This window comes from Saccopteryx leptura, chromosome 2 (assembly GCF_036850995.1).
Source record: "Saccopteryx leptura isolate mSacLep1 chromosome 2, mSacLep1_pri_phased_curated, whole genome shotgun sequence".
Lineage (NCBI taxonomy): Eukaryota > Metazoa > Chordata > Mammalia > Chiroptera > Emballonuridae > Saccopteryx > Saccopteryx leptura.
The window spans coordinates 236,318,057-236,338,286 of NC_089504.1; the positions used below are offsets into that span (position 1 = coordinate 236,318,057).

Here is a 20,230-nt window from a genome sequence, read left to right on the forward strand (position 1 = left end):
AGGGGTAGGATGCACAGAGACAGCAATCATGAACCATGACATTAAAGACGACATTAGTTTTGGGAAAATCAAGAACTGAGAGCTGGGTTCGGATCTGCCAAGACTACAACACCAACTGGCAAATGGCCCTGATGTCAACTGTATAAGAAGGCAATGGCATGGAGCCGGGTTGATGGACTGAGGGAAAGGAATGCTGAGGAACGTGCTCTCATCACTAGCTACAGTACTTCCATTTTTATCTTAAGACAAAAGCTGTATTAGGACATTTACAACAGAAGCAGAAATGTGTAAAATAGGGAGTTTGTTTTTGTTGATTTCCACAGAAGTGTGAGATTGATTTAGGAAAATGAAGAAGTGTCTGTTTAAATGTAATCACTTGAGACTACTCAGAACAGCTAGCTGGAGACAAGACAGCTACTCTACTTTCAAGATCTTTCCCTCTCCCCAACTCTTCTAGAAACAATTATGCAACCTGAATTAGCTGTTTTTTAAAAATTTGGGTTTTGGTTACTACCCTGCAGATAAGGGACGTTGAATCAACACCATTCATAAAACATAATTTCGCTGCTCTTTGTATTATTTAAAGCACTATTCTTTCCTTGGAGCTAAAATGTTCCCAAGTACAATATTAATAGCCACAATCTCTAATACTCTCTATGGAAAGATATTGTTGGAGAAAAACTCACAGTACCAAAAATATGGAAAACCTGGAAGTAAAGTATAATTTCTAAGGGGAAGGTTTGTGTAATTGCATTTGTTGGTGTAACACATCACTTCAAATAGTGGTACGTTAAAGGTGGCACCTTAGCTGCACATTCAAGTACATTTAACTATGACAATATAATTTACTTTTAGGCTCCTTATACAAGCCATCTCTGAAAGATGGAGAAATGTACCAAACGGCTGGTATTCCTTCTCCTAAGACTGCAAAGTGACGTCATTGTCATGAAATCAATGCTCACAAAGTAAACAAATCAATGCTTAAATGCTTAGGACTTAATGGAATTATCCTATAAATAAAAAAAGCAGTTTTTAAAATTACCTTAATACTATTACAGTTCATATGATAAAACCAGTTCGACTGTCTTTTTTCTACTGAATATTTGTTACAGATATTCTTATGCTGTGAATCCACTCAGGTGAGTTTTGATGTGCACCTGTAGTGGATTCACAGCAAAAGAATATTTTGTGACCCCCTAATGAATTGCTAGATCTAGATGTTGAGTATCAATAGCTGTACAAATAAAAAAAAGAACAAAAACCAGACACCCTAACATCATGTGCCTACTAGTGGAAGAATATAACATTACTTAAAAAGTCTTGCCATAGGGATTGAACCTGAATCTGATTACATTTCAGGATCCAACAGCCATTAGCAGGGAACTCAGAGGACAGAGTATGCTAAACTGCATCGTAAGAGTAAAAACTGCATGTCATTGAGCATTTATCTCAGAGAAATGAAAACTTAGAACTACACAAAAATCTGCATAAAGCATTATTTATAGTAGCCAAACCTAGAACCAGTCTGAATGTCCTTCAGTAGTGAATGGTTAAACAAACCATGGCCCATCCACATCATGAAATACTTCTCAGCAATAAACAGAAATGAACTATTGAACTGAAACACACAACTACTGGGATGGATCTCAAGGGAATTGTGCTAAGTGAAAAAAGTCAGTCTCAAAAGGTTACGTTCTGTATGATTCCACACATAACATTCTTGAAATGACAAAATTATAGAGACAGAGAAGAGACTAGTGGTTGTCATGGTACAGGAACAGAGAGCAAAGGAGGTGACTATAAAAGGGTGACACAAGGCCCTGGCTGGTTGGCTCAGCAGTAGAGCGTCGGCCTGGCGTGCGGGGGACCTGGGTTCGATTCCCGGCCAGGGCACATAGGAGAGGCGCCCATTTGCTTCTCCACCCCCCCCTCCTTCCTCTCTGTCTCTCTCTTCCCCTCCCGCAGCCGAGGCTCCATTGGAGCAAAGATGGCCTGGGCGCTGGGGATGGCTCCTTGGCCTCTGCCCCAGGCGCTGGAGTGGCTCTGGTCGTGGCAGAGCGATGCCCCGGAGGGGCAGAGCATCGCCCCCTGGTGGGCAGAGTGTCACCCCTGGTGGGCGTGCCAGGTGGATCCTGGTCGGGCGCATGCGGGAATCTGTCTGACTGTCTCTCCCCATTTCCAGCTTCAGAAGGGTACAAAATAAATAAATAAATAAATAAAAAATAAAAGGGTGACACAAGGGGTCCTTGTGATGGAGTTCCTGACTGTGGTATTGGTCACATGTGATATCTACACATACAATAAAATTGCATAGAACCAGAAACACACAAGAATGCAGACAAAAACAAGTGAAATCTGAATAAGGTTAGTGGAATACATCAGTGTCCATTTCCTTTCTGGGATATCATACTATACTTATGTAAGATGCTACCAGTGGAGGAAACTGGGTAATGAGTGTACTGGGTTTTTATCATTTCTTACAACTATATGTGAATTTATAATAATCTCACAATATAAAGTTAAGAAACATTTTTCATCAAAAGAAAGAAAGGAAGGCAAGGAAGAGAATATTAGAAAAATTGGGATACTGGTTTCTTTTAGGGAGAAAGGGGGCTGTGAATAGGATGGGACCCATGGAAGAGTGTGGAAGGCTAAGAAAGTTCTTTTTCTTGATCTGGGCAGTGGTTATAGGTGTTCACTTTGTAATAAATCACATAACTCACTTAATTCACTTAACTGAATTCACTAAACTTTAGTGTTTTATAATACAAAAAAAAAATTTTTTTTTAAGGGGCAACATGAGCATAATGCTGGAGACAGAGAGATGGATCAAACCAGCTCCTTTAAGAGAGGTGAAGACTCTCAATTAGAGATTTTGGCATCAGGTTGAAATATTGTTCCTCTTCCTTAGCAAAATGTGTCTGTGGCCATTAAAATGATCAACGTAGCAAGGCACAGTAAACGGAACAATTCCCTTTAACAGCAGCATATTTCTTTAATATGCTTTGGCTGCCAAAATTATGAGATCACAGGAGGAATTATCCTCAGCCAAAAGTCCATGAGGAAAAAAATGAGTAAATGTTTAAATGACACAGTTCAGGAATGAACTTGTGTTTATGTAAAATAATTTTAAGTAATAAAGGCTTCCAAACAATGTTTCTAAGTCGGGTTCAGTCTACAGAAAATGAAGAGGTAAACAAAGTAGTGGGGTTCTCCCAGCTCCCCATCTGATGAGACTAAGCTTGCTTTGCAACTTAACCAGTGACTAACCTCACCTATCTCCATACTTACTTCAGTATTCCCCGTCTGTGCCATGCCTGACCTTCTCAACATACTGTGGGCTGGGGTTAAACACAGGTCCAAACTAATAATTACATCTTAAGACTAAGGAGAACATAATCAAGAACAAGAAGCTTCACATTAAAAAAGACCCCAATGCCTGATTTCATACACAATCTACTTTTGGAATCCAAATGAGAGAATATAAAGAATTTTAAAAATCTTGTAAAATATTTGTATAGCTGCATAGAAAGGACTTTCTTAACCAAGGTCCACTAGACCAGTGGTTTTCAACCGCCAGTCTGCAGAAGAGTTAACCACCCTGATGTTGTATGAAGATAATCACTGGGTCTATAATCTCCATACAATATCAGGATGGTTAACTCTTTCATGGCACAGCATGAAATTTCTGATGCACCAACAGTTAAAAAACACTGCACTAGACAGAACACACCTTCTAACAGCCTGGAAGAAGCACTTGCAAAAACTGTTTACTATCTCTCAGTATCTGTTACATATCCCCTTTTATCTGTATAACCTTTGGGATCTTATTTCACTGTAATGTACAATTCTTGGTTGAAGTTTTTTCTCTTTTCTGTGGGGGGGACAGGGGTCACACAGTCCAATGGCATTCACAGAATTACTGGAAAGTCATTTCATTTTCTCTAAACTCTTCCCACAGAACTGTCAATAAACATATATAAACACACACTCGTACATACAGAAGAAGAAAAAAGACAACACAGTACTACCTCTTGAGTAGTACTTGTAAAAGGCTTATCTGCTGTTAAACTTTAATGTCACTAAATCCTGTATAATCCAATGGACAATCAAAACTGCTATGATTCTGTGCTTTTCAAGCCTCTACACACACACACACATACTTTTTGAGGGCAGTAGGTGAGTGTTACTGGCCTGTGTGTATGCCACACCCTGGGAACTTACCATAACTGTGCAGTCTTCTGAGCCGCTGGCAATGACCTGGTCGTTATGTGGGCACCAATCTATGTCAAGCACTGGTCCTGTGTGGCCACATACTGTAGGGTAGGATTTGTCAATTCGACCAGTCTGAAAGTGAAGAGAAACAAATTTATGATGTAACATCAACACCACAGAGTTTGTGTTTTTTCAGACTCATTTCTTCTTTATCATCTCCACCCAAAACTCCCAACGGTCCATGTATAGTGACCTTCATATCAGTCAATGTCAACTAGTGAGAACTATTAACTTTCATTTTCAAAAATATTACTACCGAGGACACTCCACAAAGTTAAGGAGTTAAATTTCTAGTACCAAAAAGAGTTTACTTAATCAACTGCATTAACAGATATAGCAAAAGAGAATAAAAAAAGTCTTTACCAAAATATTTTTCTATGGTAGCCAAATTATAAATTATGTGTTTCTACTGTTAAAAAAAAACCTTGGGATCATTAAAAATGTAAAATATAACTTTTAATATAAGTTAATATTCTTATACAAATTAACAGTTCTGGAAATGAATGTGAGCAAGCAAAGTTAAGGTAATAAAAAGAAACCCTTTAGCTATTGCTTAGGAGCCAAAGGACATACTAATTTTAGTCTCAGTCTCTCCGTCCCTTTCAATCAATAGAAATTCCAGCTGGATGTTGCAATTAAATTAACATCAATTTAGCCCGCATCCACTGTCCAGTTCCACATCTCATTAAGAATACAAATTTTAATGTTGGTTATCAGTAGCCATCCAACTTACACATTTTAATCAAACAAACAAATCTGGCTTAGACCATTCTGTGTTATCCAGGACAGAGGCTGTTGTAACGACAGTTGTACAAAAAGCTCCTTCCTTTCTCAAACAGGTTAATGTCAGTTCATGTTGAAGTCCACATGCTCTAACAGCAGGTGAACAAAAAGGAATCACTGCAACACAAAACTGAACCCATGACATCACAGCACCGGGGGGGGGGGGGGGCCTTCTTGGCAATATTTCAAGACCAATAAATTCTATGATTTCTCCACTGTGACTTGATCGTGAAAATCTGGGGAGAAACAGTATGCTAACATGCAAAGACCACTGGCTCCAGAGTCAGACAGGATTCCAAGGCAGGCTCTCTAAACAGTGGTGACAGGCAAGTCATGTAATCTCTGAGTTCTAAATCATCATCTGTACAATGAGAAACAATAATATATACTTATTTCCCAGGATTACTGTGAGGATTAAATGAAAGAAATGTTTTTTTTTGTAAATCGTAATTTAGTATTACAATTATCTGTACAAGGGATAGAACAAATCTAATTATAGTACCCAGAATATAGTAAATACTCAATAAAAATTTACTGTCACTTGTTATTAGTTCTTTGAGGATAATATGTTAATTTACTCCATCCTTAATAATTATAAATGTGTTATTTGTGCCCTTTTAGGAGCGAGACAGTGTGCTAAGTGTTGGAGATACAGAACTGAATATGAAAGCCCTACCCTGCCTGACCATGGAGGCCACGAAGAGAACAGAAGATTGAAACCAGCAATTACAGTGCAGAATGGGACATGCTCTACCAGGACAGGAGCAAGGGTAGCAGGAACACAGAAGCGCATTCACCCAGGGGTCACAATCTTTGCAGAAGTCTCCTACAGAGAAAGGTTAGTTCTAAGTTGAGGTGTGAAGATGGATGTACCTGTCTACAGACCTATATGGCCTGAGTTTTTTTGCATGCTTCCCCCTTTTTCTTGCAAAACTAATTAAATCCACTCTGGATCTCCTGAATTACATCCCCTAAAAGAGTTCATAAGAGAAAATGCCAATGAACAAACAGAGTATAATAAAGAATATGGGTCCTGTAAGAGAAGCCACGTGGGTCAGATACAGGCAGTGAAGCACCAAAGCTTGAGAACCAGCCTGTCTGGGCCAGGGCTGTGGCTCTGACCTTTTGTAGCTCTGAGGCCCTGGCCAAACAACTTCATCTCTCAACCTCAATTCCTCACCTGCAACACAAGAACATTACAGTTCATTCTTTAAGAGCTGATGTGAACATTAACTGAGACAATCAAGGGAAAGTATTTGGTACTGTCCCAACACTTGAAGTGATCAATAAATGTTACCCAAAATTTAACAACTGCCAGCACTCTACCACATCCTGATAGTATCTGTTCTTAAGGAAAAAACTGCTGATAAGCACATTATTCCAAGTGGTTTCACCTAATTCCCATATTGCACCCCCACAAATACCATGTGAGTACAGCACCCCTGGAGCTACCACCCCAAGTAATGTTCTACTGCTCAACCTGCTGGCAGTGGACTCACATGTGTAATTTTATATTACTAATATATTACTGTATATTATATATTATTATTTAAACTATAGATACAGTTCCTCTTTTGAATGTGTGGCATTTCATAATTTAACACATTCTGAAACGGGAAGGTCAAGATCAGGTCTGTGCACATTTAAATTGACATTCCAGGCCCTGGCTAGTTGGCTTAGTGGTAGAGTGTTGGCCTGGCATGAGGAAGTCCTGCGTTCAATTCCTGTCAGGGCACACAGGAGAAGTGACCATCTGCTTCTCCACCCCTCCCTCTTTTCTTTCTCTCCCCCTCCCACATCTGTGGTTCGAATGGTTCAGGCAAAGTTGGCCCCAGGCACGGAGGATGGCTCCATGGCCTCACCTCAGGTGCTAAAATAGCTTGGTTGCTGAGCAACAACGCCGCAGCCCCAGATGGCAGAACATTGCCTCAACAGAGAGCTTGCCAGGTGGATCCCGACTGGAGTGCATGTGGGGAGTCTGTCTCTCTGCCTTCCCACCTCTCAATTAAAAGAAAAATCAACACTCCATAAAATAAAGTGTGCAAGAGAGATAATAACTGAAGAGATAATGGCTGGGAATTTTCCAGGTTAATTAAAGCCATAAGTCTTCAGATTCAAGAGGCACAAGTCCCAAGTAAATAAGAATAAAACCACACCAATGTGCATCCTAATGCAATTTAGGATACATAAAACAAAGACAAACTCTCAAGAGTAGCCACAGAGGAAAGACAGATTACGTATAGAGAAAGTAATCAGACTAACTGTGGGTAGATTTCTCAGAAGCAATTACAGAAACAAATACCCAGAAAATAATGTCAGAAAAATAATCACCCATGCATTCTATACCTAAACTACCATTCAAAAATAAAGAAAACAAAAGACATTTAAACAAAAAGAGACAGTGAATTTACCATTTACAGACTCTTACTCAAAGAATTAAGTTTTTGGACTTATCTCAAATTATTTCAAAATTAATTTCAAGGACTTATTTCAGGAAAAGAAAGTAAACCAGAAGAGAGAACTGGGATGCCAAACCAACAGTGAGAAAAACCTGGTAAATATGGTAAATGTAAATCGGCATTGACTGGACAACAGCAGTAATAATGACTCCCTGAAATGCAGATAAAAGAAGAAAGACTAAAATACTAAACAACAATAATGTAAGATAGAAAGAAAAGATATAGGACCAGAGTTCAAAGCTTTCAGGGCCATTTTCTAAAGAAAAGGCAGAAAAATTGACTACTTTTTGACTAAGTTATGTAAGCATGTTAAAATTAAGGGTAAACACTAAAGGGAAAGAGATTATTAAATCTATATATATAAGTGGACTCATGCAGTTCAAACCTGTGTTGTTTCAAGGGTCAACTATTTTCAATCTTAGATTAGGAATCCAAGAACGTGAAGAGCCAACTAGTAGTTATAGGCAGATTTCTAACTCCAAGGGAGGTGGGACCCTAACCGCTGAGTTGTTCAAGGGGCAACTGTACTAATTTCTAAAAATCGTATAAAGTGAGAGGGAGGTTGGTGAAATAAAAGAAAAAAAGAAAACTTATTTAACCCAAATGAAAAAGGAAACTTTTAAAAGGCAAGAAAAAGCATGAAAACTATAAATCACAAAATAATATTGCAGAAATAAAACCAACTATAAATCACAAATTGTGGTATATACAAATGGTTTAACCTTACAGCTAAAAGAAGTGTTCAGATTAGATTAAAACCAGTTATAAGACACAGTTTAAAAATGATAATACTGCCTGACCAGGGGGTGGCACAGTGGATTGAGCGTCAAACTGGACACAGAGGACCCAGATTTGAAACCCCGAGGTCACTGGCTTAAGCCCGGCCTCATCAAGCCTGAGCGCAGGGTTGCTGGCTTGAGTATGGGATCATAGACATGACCCTATGGTCACTGGCTTGAGCACAAGGTCGCTGGCTTGAGCAAGGGGTCACTAGCTCTGCTGTAGCTCCCCCCAGTCAAGGCACATATGAGAAAGCAATAAATGTACAATGAAGGTGCAACAAGAATTGACGCTCCTCGTTTCTCATCTTTCTCCTTTCTTGTCTGTCTGTTCCTCTCTCTGTCACACACAAAAAAGTAAAAATAAAAAAATGAAGATATCAAAGGCAACTAAAGGAGCAGATATAAAATATATATCAGGTAGTTACACAAGAACAAATAGACTTTAAGGTAATATGCATTATCAAAGATTAACTTCACAGTTTAACATTTAAAGAAACAATTCACAGGGAAGCTAGAGTCACTATGAAATTAAACTCAACTAACTACATGTGTTAAAGTAGATGAACAGAAACAATGAGCAGGGCTTGTTTAAGGAAATGATATCCTTTTACTAGGGAAGCATATAATAGGCCTGAGACACGACTACCCACCCTGACCTGCTCAGTTAAGACTTATGATCTGATCACCTTGTGAAATTATCTTCAGTGAGATTCCAGAGCCCCTTTTTTGTCTATAAGAACTATAAGCGTCTGACCAGGCGGTAGCGCAGTGGATAGAGCATCAGACTGGGATACAGAGGACCCAGGCTCAAGACCCCGAGGTTGTCAGCTTGAGCACGGGCTCATCTGGTTTGAGCAAGGCTCACCAGTTTGAGTCCAAGGTCGCTGGCTCGAGCAAGGGGTCAGTTGGTCTGCTGTAGCCACCCGGTCAAGGCACATATGAGAAATCAATCAATGAACAATTAAGGACCCTCAACAAAGAATTGATGTTTCTCATCTCTCTCCTTTCCTGTCTGTCTGTCCCTATCTGTCCCTCTCTCTGACTCTCTCTGCCACACACACAAAAAAAGAACTATAAGAAAATGACAAAGCTATAATATTAAGAGATTTTAATAAATATTTAAGAGCTCAAGAAGATAAAATTAGTATAAATAAAAAAGTAACAAAGCTTGATCTGATATATACAACCTTATAGTCAATATTTAAAATATACATTTGTTTCAAACAAACATTAAACATTTTTTAAATTAGGACACCACAAAGCAAATCTCAAAAAATACCAAGGAATCAATATGCCATACACATGTTGTATGTATAACACAATACAATTAAAAACACAAATATAAACCAAGAGTCTCTAATGCATCTAAAAAAAATTAAATTTACTAATACACATAGAAAAGTATAATGGCCAACAGATGTTTAAACTGATCAATAAATACATGACAGCAATATTGTGACTTATAAGATATTTGGTCTTCATCCATAGTTCCTGGTTCACAACTCCCAAAACCCTTAAAATTCCTAAGTGTTGAGAGTGAGAAAGGTGTCTCTTTGTTATACTAATGAGGTGACTTTTAGATCCCACCCAAGGGTGGGGACTAGTCTTCAGGAGAATCAACCAAGTAGGTAGAGGTTTGGAACTTTCCCCACCTCCTGACCTCTGTGGAGGGGAGAGGGGCTGAAGATTGAGTTCAACTGTAACGGCCAATGACTTAGTCAATTATAACCATGCACCTGATCTTAGCCAAAAGGCCAAGAAGCGGTTCAATCATAACTACGTAAGGAAGCCTCCACAAAAACCCAAGAAGAGAGCTGGTTGGTCACTTGGGGAACACTTCCCATGCCATCATGCCAGGCCCCAAGCTCCACAAGGACAGAAGCTCCTTTACTGGGGACCTCACCCTACGTATCTCTTCACTTGGCTATTGATTCATATTCTTTAATTTCCTTTGGAATATATCAGTAATCTAGTGAGTAAAGGAGTTTTCCTTTTAGAGTGAGTTATTCTAGCAAATTAATCAAACACGGGGAGGGGGTGTCCTTGGAACATCCAGTTTGTGAGTCAGAAGCATAGGTAACAACTTGGATTTGTGACTAGCATCTGAAGTATGTGTTGGGGGTGGGGAGCAGCTTTGTAGGACTGAATCTTTAACCTGTGGACTGTGATGCTATCTCTGGGAAGACAGCGTCAGAATTAAGTTCAATTCTCTAACACTCTGCTGGTGTCTGAGAATTGCTTGGTGGTGTGGAGAAGCCTACATGCACACACAGAAACTGGGTCGGGAAGCCTTTTCAATGACATGTCAAAACTTGTGGGATCTAGCTAAAACAGATCCAAGGGAAAAATTTATAACTTTAAATGCATATTCATGAGAGAAGACTGAAAATTAATGAGTTAAGCATCTAACCTGAGAAGTTAGAAAATAAACAGAGTAAACCCAAAGAGCATATAATTATGAGAAGAAATTAATGAGAAAGAAAATAATAAACCAAATCAACAAAATTAGATATGAAAGACAGAGGCACAAATACCAGGAATAAAAAAAGGGACATAATATGAAAATGGTAGAAACTGACATGATATAAAAATATGAGGAATAACATTTGATAATAAACCTAAAAACTCCAGAGAAAATAAGCTTCCTCCTAGATAAAAATTTATCAAAATTTTTTCAATAAATAGAAAACCTGAATAGACCTATAACCATAAAAGAACCAAGTAAGTATAATTCCACATACACCCAATAAATTGAGCAGTCACTAAATAACAAAAATCACTAGGCCCAGATGGTTTTACTGGTTAACTTTATTTTTTTATTTTTTATTTTTAAAATTATTTTTATTTATTTATTCATGTTAGAGAAGAGAGAGAGAGAGAGAGGAGGGGGGAGGAGCAGGAAGCATCAACTCCCATATGTGCCTTCACCGGGCAAGCCCAGGGTCCCGAACCGGCGATGTCAGCGTTCCAGGTCGACGCTTGATCCACTGCACCACCACAGGTCAGGCCTGGTTAACTTTATTAAACAGCCAAATATTCCCAGAAAAAAGAGGAGCACTGCTGAACTAATTACATAAGGAATGTACACTTTGATTCAAAGGGTAGTATAAAGAAGGGAAACTGAAGTCTATGAGACTTATAAATACTAATGCAAACTCCCCTCAAAAAAAATAAAAAAAGAGTAAATTTAAAATTCTGCAGTGCAGGTTGCTCTAAAAAAAAACCAAACCAAAACAAAACAAAACAAAAAAAACATAAGCAAGTGAAAAGACAAGTTGTAGACTAGGAGAAGATATGTACCCAACATACAGATCTGACAAAGTTAACAGCAACCGAACAGAATGATGGGCAAGTGATATGTGCAGAGAATTCACAGATAAGAAACCTGAAAAACCAATAGATAAATGATATATGAAAAGAATCTCATTTGTAATCAGGGAACTGCAAATTAAAACAATGAAGTAACATTTTACTGTACACCTATTAAAATTGGCAACAATTTAAAAATCTAAATACAAGTGCTGGCAAGTATGCTGGGAAAGAGGAACTCATAAAAACATCTCACAAGAGAGACTACAGTACTACAAACACCTTTTGAGAACAAGCTGGAAACAGCTGGAGGTGAAGATGCCCACCCCTCAACAGTCCCACCTTAAGGTGATCTGTGAGAGAAAAACCCCATATGTTGCACGAGAAGGATACTAATTACAGTACTGTTGGGAATGGGAGGGGGGGGGGGCAAGAGCAATTAAACTGTTCTTTGGTATGAAAAGTTTAACACACAAAATAATAGTCTGTTTAGATATATGTACATGTAATAGAAGTATAAAAATATGATCTTTTGAGGTAATGATTACCTCTAGGGAAGGAGAAAGAAGGGAAATGGTATTTTAGCTACATCTGTTATGCTTTATTGTTTTTCAAAAAAGAGATACAAACAAACATGGCAAAATATTAACATCTGTTTAATCTTGTGGGTAAGCACATGAGTGTTCTATTATTTTATTTTGATTTCTTTCCTATTTTAAAAAAATAATTAATAATACAGTGAAGTTGAGAAACACACCAATGCCTTGTTACTAACGTTACATTTTTAAATAATCTTTACTCTCACAGATAAAAGTGTTTCTATCTGCAATGTTTTGGTTTGTCCCAGGACCTTTGTATTCTCAGGCTCTTCTCAGCATACCACATCTGGCATCCTTGATGGCAAAGTACTGAATTCTGAACTTCCAAGCACACCAAATAATTTTTTTCTCAATCTAGGCTAAGAAGAGCTTTTGCTCAGACATAAAACAATTTTGAGGGGAATCTGGAGGTGCTAATACTAGTTGTTCTCAATTACAAACTGAGAAGCTTACTAAATCACTTTAAGTTAAAATCAAGCAACCCTGGCTTGATTAATAGCTACTAAGCAGTGTTTGTCAGTCAAGTAAGATATTTGAGAATAGTAATAAAAGCATTTCTGCCATCCCCACTCAGCCCCAACAAGTCTATAGCATAAAAGCACTGAAGAGTCCAATGATTTCATAGGAATTTGAATGCCAAAGGGCACCTACCATGTATTTCCTTCCTTTCCATCAAAAACAAATAACAACTAACACTTGTAGAGTGCTTACGTTACATGTTAGGAACTGTTTGAAAGCCCTTATATCTTCATTCTCACAAGTACCTTTACGATATAGAAACTTTATTATCCCCATTTTTTAAATAAAGAAACTGAGGTACAGGCCCTGGCTGGTTGGCTCAGCGGTAGAGCGTCGGCCTGGCGTGCAGGAGTCCCGGGTTCGATTCACAGCCAGGGCACACAGGAGAGACGCCCATTTGCTTCTCCACCCCACCCCCTCTCCTTCCTCTCTGTCTCTCTCTTCCCCTCTCGCAGCAAGGCTCCATTGGAGCAAAGATGGCCCGGGCGCTGGAGATGGCTCTGTGGCCTCTGCCTCAGGCGCTAGAATGGCTCTGGTTGCAACAGAGCGACGCCCCAGAGGGGCAAAGCATCGCCCCCCGGTGGGCGTGCCGGGTGGATCCCGGTCGGGCGCATGCGGGAGTCTGTCTGACTGCCTCCCCGTTTCCAGCTTCGGAAAAATGAAAAAAAAAAAAAAAAGAAACTGAGGTACAGAGAAAGTCAAGAAATGAAGATCTAAAATATCACTAGATTTCTACATGGGAAGAAAATTCCCACTAAGCCATGGAGATGTGAAAAAGGCACAAAAGTAATGCTGAAATTATTGGCAGCTGGTCATCAGAAACAAGGCATTAATAAAAAAGTATATCCTACAAACAGCTGCTTCCTCTGGTGGGGCCATAATCCTTCCAACAAATAAAACAGAGAAAGTGGCATCATATCGCAGCACAACAGAAAGGGAATTGACTAAATGTCAGATAGCAATCGAGGGACAAAAAGGAGACAAAGTGTTAGAAAACTGGCATTTTGAAAATACACTGATCACTTTACATACAGTATGGTTACAACATACAGTCAGGAATCAGCTCTCTCCATCTCTTCTTACCCATAACAAAATCAAATGAAAAAAAAGCACAACATAGTTCACCCAATGAGTATATATTATTATAAGGGCAGAGCTGGGCAATTATAAAACTGCTGAGAGCTCAAGACACTGAAGAAAACCATACAATGATGGCCTTATATGGTAAAGATGAGGACACATCATTTCTGAAAGACATTTTCCACTAAGATCTAAATGAGAATGCATTTCTCACTCATACCCACGACATAGCCGCACTTACCATCCTGTGAATAAACCCAGGAATCCATGTCTAATTTGCTAGACTGTGAAGGACCATTCAGAAAGACACCCACTGAAGTCATGGTGACAACGCAGTTTACCTGCACCTCTCAGCAGCAAATTTAAATGAATGCTGAGGCTGGAAGGAAGATTTACAAGAATACAACGCCAGCCCTGGCCAGTTGGCTCAGTGGTAGAGCGTCGGCCTGGCGTGCAGAAGTCCTGGGTTCGATTCCCGGCCAGGGCACACAGGAGAAGCGCCCATCTGCTTCTCCACCCCTCCCCCTCTCCTTCCTCTCTGTCTCTCTCTTCCCCTCCCACAGCTAAGGCTCCATTGGAGCAAAGATGGCCCGGGCGCTGGGGATGGCTCCTTGGCCTCTGCCCCAGGCGCTAGAGTGGCTCTGGTCAGGACAGAGCGACGCCCCGGAGGGGCAGAGCATCGCTCCCTGGTGGGCAGAGCTTCGCCCCTAGTGGGCGTGCCAGGTGGATCCCGGTCGGGTGCATGCGGGAGTCTGACTGACTGTCTCTCCCCGTTTCCAGCTTCAGAAAAATACAAAAAAAAAAAAAAAAAAGAATACAACGCCTGCTTTTAAGTATCTTTTTTTGACTAAATGGTGATTTATTTTTAGACCTATCCATCAATTTTCCAAGGCTTTTATATATAGAATTTCATTGACTAACAGATCAGCCCACGTTCTGTCAGGGATGTGTCACCTCAGCTGCATCATCTAGAATAGCACTATTTTTCTAGCATGGAATGTTAGCTGAGACTAACTAGTAAGTCAGCCATTTGACTTCTCACTTTAAACAAAGTATTTTTTTACTTATTGATTCTTTACTAGTCCGAATAACATGGCATAGGAGACCTTTTATTGTACTTCTTTAACTAAAACTCCAAATGATGAGAATTACTAGCAAGTCAAGTTATAAAAATGACCAACACCAAGGTTCCCAAAGGCTCTGGCCCAGAGTCCAATTCAAAACGTGTACGATGCTGGTGAAATAGGTCAGGGCACTAGCTTAGAGACATTATCTAAAAGATCTAGTGGCCCGCTAGGGGCCAAGCAACATGAGCCCCAGGAAAATTCCGCCTCCAAAGTGTGCCTATGGCTGGCACAAGAGAGGTGTGACAGCACAATTTCCATGTGGCTGGCCCGAGCTGATGGCTTTGACGTGTTCCAGCCAGCAACCCTCACAGAGACAGAAAACCTCCTAGACGCTACACTATCATTTGCTTTGGGTTTAAGGAAAGTCCTAAAACATTTCAAAGCAGAAAAAAAAAAACTGAGGAGAGCTCCTGGAGATGGATGTTTCAAATAAACCCACAAAGTTAGGCAACACTTCAACCAACAGGCGTTTATTTATTTCTTTTGAAAGGGGTACAGGATAAAATAAAAATTTAAGCATCAGCCAATACATAACTTTAACTTCTTTAATTTATTTATAATTTTAAATAACTTTGCAAAAACATTCCTTCTTAGACATACAAAATTCAAGGTAACTCTCATGAAATATTTCAAGTTGTAAGGATATTTGTCATCAATTTCAGTGGGAAACCACTGTTTTCACTTACATGTAACAATGCATCTTATTTCTCACACTTCATTTCAAAAAAGAATCCACATTCAAGAAGTGCACTCATCCTACATGTTGAGGCCAGTACTGTGCAATGAACACATTCTAAATATATACTAACAAGTTTGTAGAGAAGTCTTCTAGATACGTTTCTATAACGAAGTTCCACTCTGGGGTGTGATTTTGAATAAAACAATGGTGTATGACAGATGTACCTGCAGACACTGTAACATACCCAAACTCTCAAAATCCAGCATTGGGATGCTTCTACTATGACCTATGCAGTATATGAAGGATCATTCAGAATGATTATTTCTTAATATTATAAGAGTGGCCCCTCATATGATAACTGTTTTCAATCCACACTTTAGCTTGTTCAGTATTAGGTTGAGGATGCTACCAAACAGGAGCTAAGGAGAATCGATCTCATAATTTCTGGTCCCTTGAAAATGTAACATGTTGTTAAAACCACACAACACTACCCAGAAGACTTATTCTTTCTCATAACTAACGTATGTCTTCAAAAGCTAATATACTCCCACAGCAATAAAAAAATGACACATATTAATTTTATCAGTCAACTCAAATATTTCCCTTTAAGATACTCAAGATATTCTATAATACATACCATTTCTTTCTGGTTTCGATTCTGGAGGTCAATCATAGAAGCCCAAGCTCTTCTCAGGAGCTGGGTGCTGACCGCTTTCTATACTGTCTCCCTTATCTAGTCCAGCACAGATTCCTGGAACTTTTCCAACTACTAATCGACAGTCATATTATTATCCAGCCACTTTATAATCCATTATTATAATCTATGCTTATCATCCAGACTGGTTACACCACCCTCTGATGTAAGGGCCTAAAATGCCCTGCCCATCCTGGTCAGAGAACAAGGTAAAAAGGTTTTCCAAACTTCACCCCCACTTTACATTTATAAAAGTTTTCATTTTAGGAAAAAATGTGTCCAAATTTCAAAAACTTGATTATACTGTCCCTAAATTAAAAGAGCTTTTCAAAGGCACCAATAATAACTCATCACTGGCTTTGGCGTAACACTGTGAGAAATTTTGAACTCCCAGCAAGAGTGGGAAGCCAAACATGTGCTCGGAAGCATAGGAAAGGTTTCCAGCCCAGGCATAAGGGCTCCATTCACACTGTGCAGAGTTCAAAGGAGTCAAAAAAGGATGCTGACTGAAGTTGGTTTTCCTTTTTATTCAACTTCCTTTTTCTTGTAACAGTATTATTTATGTGGATCCATGTTCCATTAAAATCTCTTAAGGCCCTGTTGCCCCACAGGGAGGAGCTATAGTGACCGTGGTCACCAGATAGAGAAGTGGCTGCGACAAGACGGACTTCTGCAGCAGGCCATAAAGACTGACGCACACAATGTATGATTTGTTGACAGGCTGATCACTGCAAGTGACAGCTCATGGCCCAAGAACAAAACATTCTGAGGAGCTTTTACTTTAAATGAACCAGAAACACCAACCTAAGAGAAGGTGCTCTGAAATGAGACATACAGATTGGGTTACCCAGCCCTGTAAGGTAAGCTAAGCACTAAAGCTGCCAGGGAGGGGCAGTGTGGTTTTGCACAGACCTCACCTGCCAGCAAGTAAAAAAAGCCATTATGGGCACAGTGAAAATGCAAGCAAATCATTCTGCCATCACTGGTCCTCTTTACAACTGGCTTCAGACTGAACAGACCATTTTTAAGAACCTGAGGGAAGTGACTCTAGAACTACGGATATTTTATTATCAGAGAGCAAAAAGTAGAAGAGTTAACATCTTAACCACACCGAAATTGGCAAAAGCAACCAGAGAAGCTGTATTTCCTAACTTCCTGGCTTAACAAAAAATTTATGAAGTGAAAATCCCATCATTGCAGACAAGTAATTTCATATAATACTTCCGGTCTGAGAACAAACATAAACTAGGAACCCAACATGAAGTAGAACCAAGTCAAAATAATTTTCTGCTTCAAAGCAAAAGCTGAAAGGCCAAAGAACTACTGATGTAAGAACAAATACAGGAAATTAAAACAAAGCATTCTAGGGTGACCAGGTGGTAGCGCAGTGGATAAAATGTCGGATGGGGACATGGAGGACCCAGGTTTGAAACTCCGAGGTTGCTGGCTTGAGCGCAGGGTCGCTGGCTTGAGCCCAAGGTCACTGGCTTGAGCAAGGGGTCACTCACTCTGCTGCAACCCCCCCCCCCGCCCCGTCAAGGCACATATGAGAAAGCAATCAATGAACAACTAAGGTGCTGGAACGAAGACTTGATTGATGCTTCTCATCTCTCTCCGTTCCTGTCTGTCTGTCCCTGTCTGTCCCTCTCTCTGTCTCTGTTGCAAAAATATAAAATAAAAAAACAAAGCATTCTGGGTCGAATTAGAAAGAACAGTAATTAATTGGTTGCCTCACCCCTTGCACTAAGCAAATGACACTGGAGATAATCTCCACCTGGACCCGCTGAGGATGATGGAGAGTCAGAGCTCCCCTTCCATTCCCAGCTCTGCATGGTTTGTCCACAAGCCTCATAGTAAAATTGCACCCTCTTTGAAATGGGGATAAAAAAACAAAAAATATATTACAACTATTTCAGGTAAATGCCTTGGACTACATGGCCAAAGCAGTTCACATCTTAATGTGGTTGTAAATAAGCAGGAGGACAGGAGTAGAGACCCAATTCAGTAGCCTGTATCATTTACTCATGACTTAAAGCCAGAAAAGAAACTCAAGTCACCACTCCTCTGAGTGCCAACACGTGCTCTATAGTGCACCCTCCCAGCTCAGCCTTCCCTGCACTCAGTTCAGATCCCACCACAACTAGCACAGATATTCAACTTGGTAGGAGCAGAGATACCTATGGTAATAAGGTGGCTTCTGGACAAATCCGGGCTGCAGACACTTGTTCATTAAACCTTGAGTCCATTTCAGAGTAACCTGTATTCAGGAACCTTTCCTTCGCTGCTTTCCCAGACTGGGCTGTCATGTTTGTACACTGAGGGCTTCTGCCGGCAGCACTTGCTCGTGTGCTGTGCACACACTTGAGCTCCAGAAAGCCAGGAAAGAGTTAAATGTTCTTTGCACTTGACTCAGTGGCTTCCCTTCACCACACACTCCTAGATCCCACCATTCTCTGGGCTGCTGTGCAGCCAATCAAAGCAAAGGAAGGAAATTATCCTGGCAGGCTGACAGCCCCAGAGCTCTGATGGCCATATATGGTAAAAACCACTGTCAGAGCCCTGTCAAGCCTGCTGGCCGGCTGCTGTGGACATATCAGTGAACTGCAGCAGTCTGCGAAGCCAGCCAAGGAAATGCACAAAGGACAGGCTGCCTGCTCATCTCCAGGGGAGGCAGGAGGGGATGGGAGGTGGGAAGCTATCATCTGCGGGGCACACTCTGAGTCACAGTCACTCACTGTAATCAAAAATAGCCCCAGGGTACATTGTGAGGTTCCTTCTGCCAGGACTTTGTGCTCCATTGTTAACTGAGGTTGGGCAGAGTGTCCCCCCTCCCAAACTCCCCAGCAAGACTATGGAAAACAGTCACTGGGAGAAAATGAAAAGGCCCTTCTGTGGCACTTCATGTGGTAATGAGGCTGTGCAGGGCTCACTCGTGAGGCTGGCAGCTCGTGACATAATTTGGAAGTCATTGTTCTGCACCTGGTGCCCTACCCTGCATCCCGCGCACACACACACACACCCCCCACACACACACACACATTCCTGCCTCCAGGCCTTTCACACATACAATGTCGCACATACAATTGACAGTTTAAGCTTTCAGGGTATCAGACAGCACCTATTTCAGGAGACAGTGAATGGGCATTCCAGGACACATCAGGACACTGACAGTGAATAAAATCCCCTGCCCATAACACCAAAGCCACTCTGGGCTGAAAGTCCACATCTGTACAGGAGCTACTGGCATTGCCACCCTCGTCCAAATGGAGCTCCGCTATTTGTGGGAATGGAAATTGCCTGTCGGCAGAGTACAGTAAGGGGGAGATGCAGCCAAAGCAGATCCAGCAGGTGCTGGTGAAAAGCACCATCAAGAGACTGCCATTATTCCTTTTGAACTAGGCCATGAAACAAGGCACCTATCAATCAGCACAGCGCCTGGCACTTAAAGCCCTCAAAAACATGAACTGCTGCAATTTCCTCCTTGTCGCTGTTTCCATACAAGGCATGGTATAGACAATGTTCTTTCCAAACCTTAAGACAATTTTCCAAGCTGACAAAATCAAAGCCCAGACAAACTAGTGTTTTTGTTATTAAGTCTTCTAATTACAGAGAAAGATGCAAAGAATTAAGTGTCAATTAGACTGCAGATTCTATACCCCCCCAAAAAAAAATCTTTCAACCCTCAGTGGGGGGAAATGTTAATAAAATTAGACATGTACAAATTAAATAAAAACCCAGTTCTGATCCATGTAAGACCCACAGCTCTGGACAATCACTCAATCTGAGTTTCAATTTCTACAACTGAAGAACAGAAGTGGGACAGCAGTTCTACACTGTGCAAAAACTGAGACACCGTTTAGGTAGGGGACACTCCTAGCATATTCTGATGTCATTTTGGAGTCTCGTTATAAGACTGTGACATAA

At 40.4% G+C, this 20,230-nt stretch overlaps 1 protein-coding gene across 3 annotated transcripts in view; it reads right to left on the reverse strand.

The window, feature by feature from the left end:
- Positions 1 to 20,230, reverse strand: part of CORO1C (coronin 1C) — an 84,197-nt gene that overhangs the window by 24,300 nt on the left and 39,667 nt on the right. For all 3 annotated transcript variants that reach the window (XM_066370670.1, XM_066370668.1, XM_066370669.1), the window contains one exon: positions 4,225 to 4,347. In XM_066370670.1, coding sequence (XP_066226767.1) covers positions 4,225 to 4,347 — 123 coding nt within the window. The remainder of the gene's footprint in view (positions 1 to 4,224; positions 4,348 to 20,230) is intronic.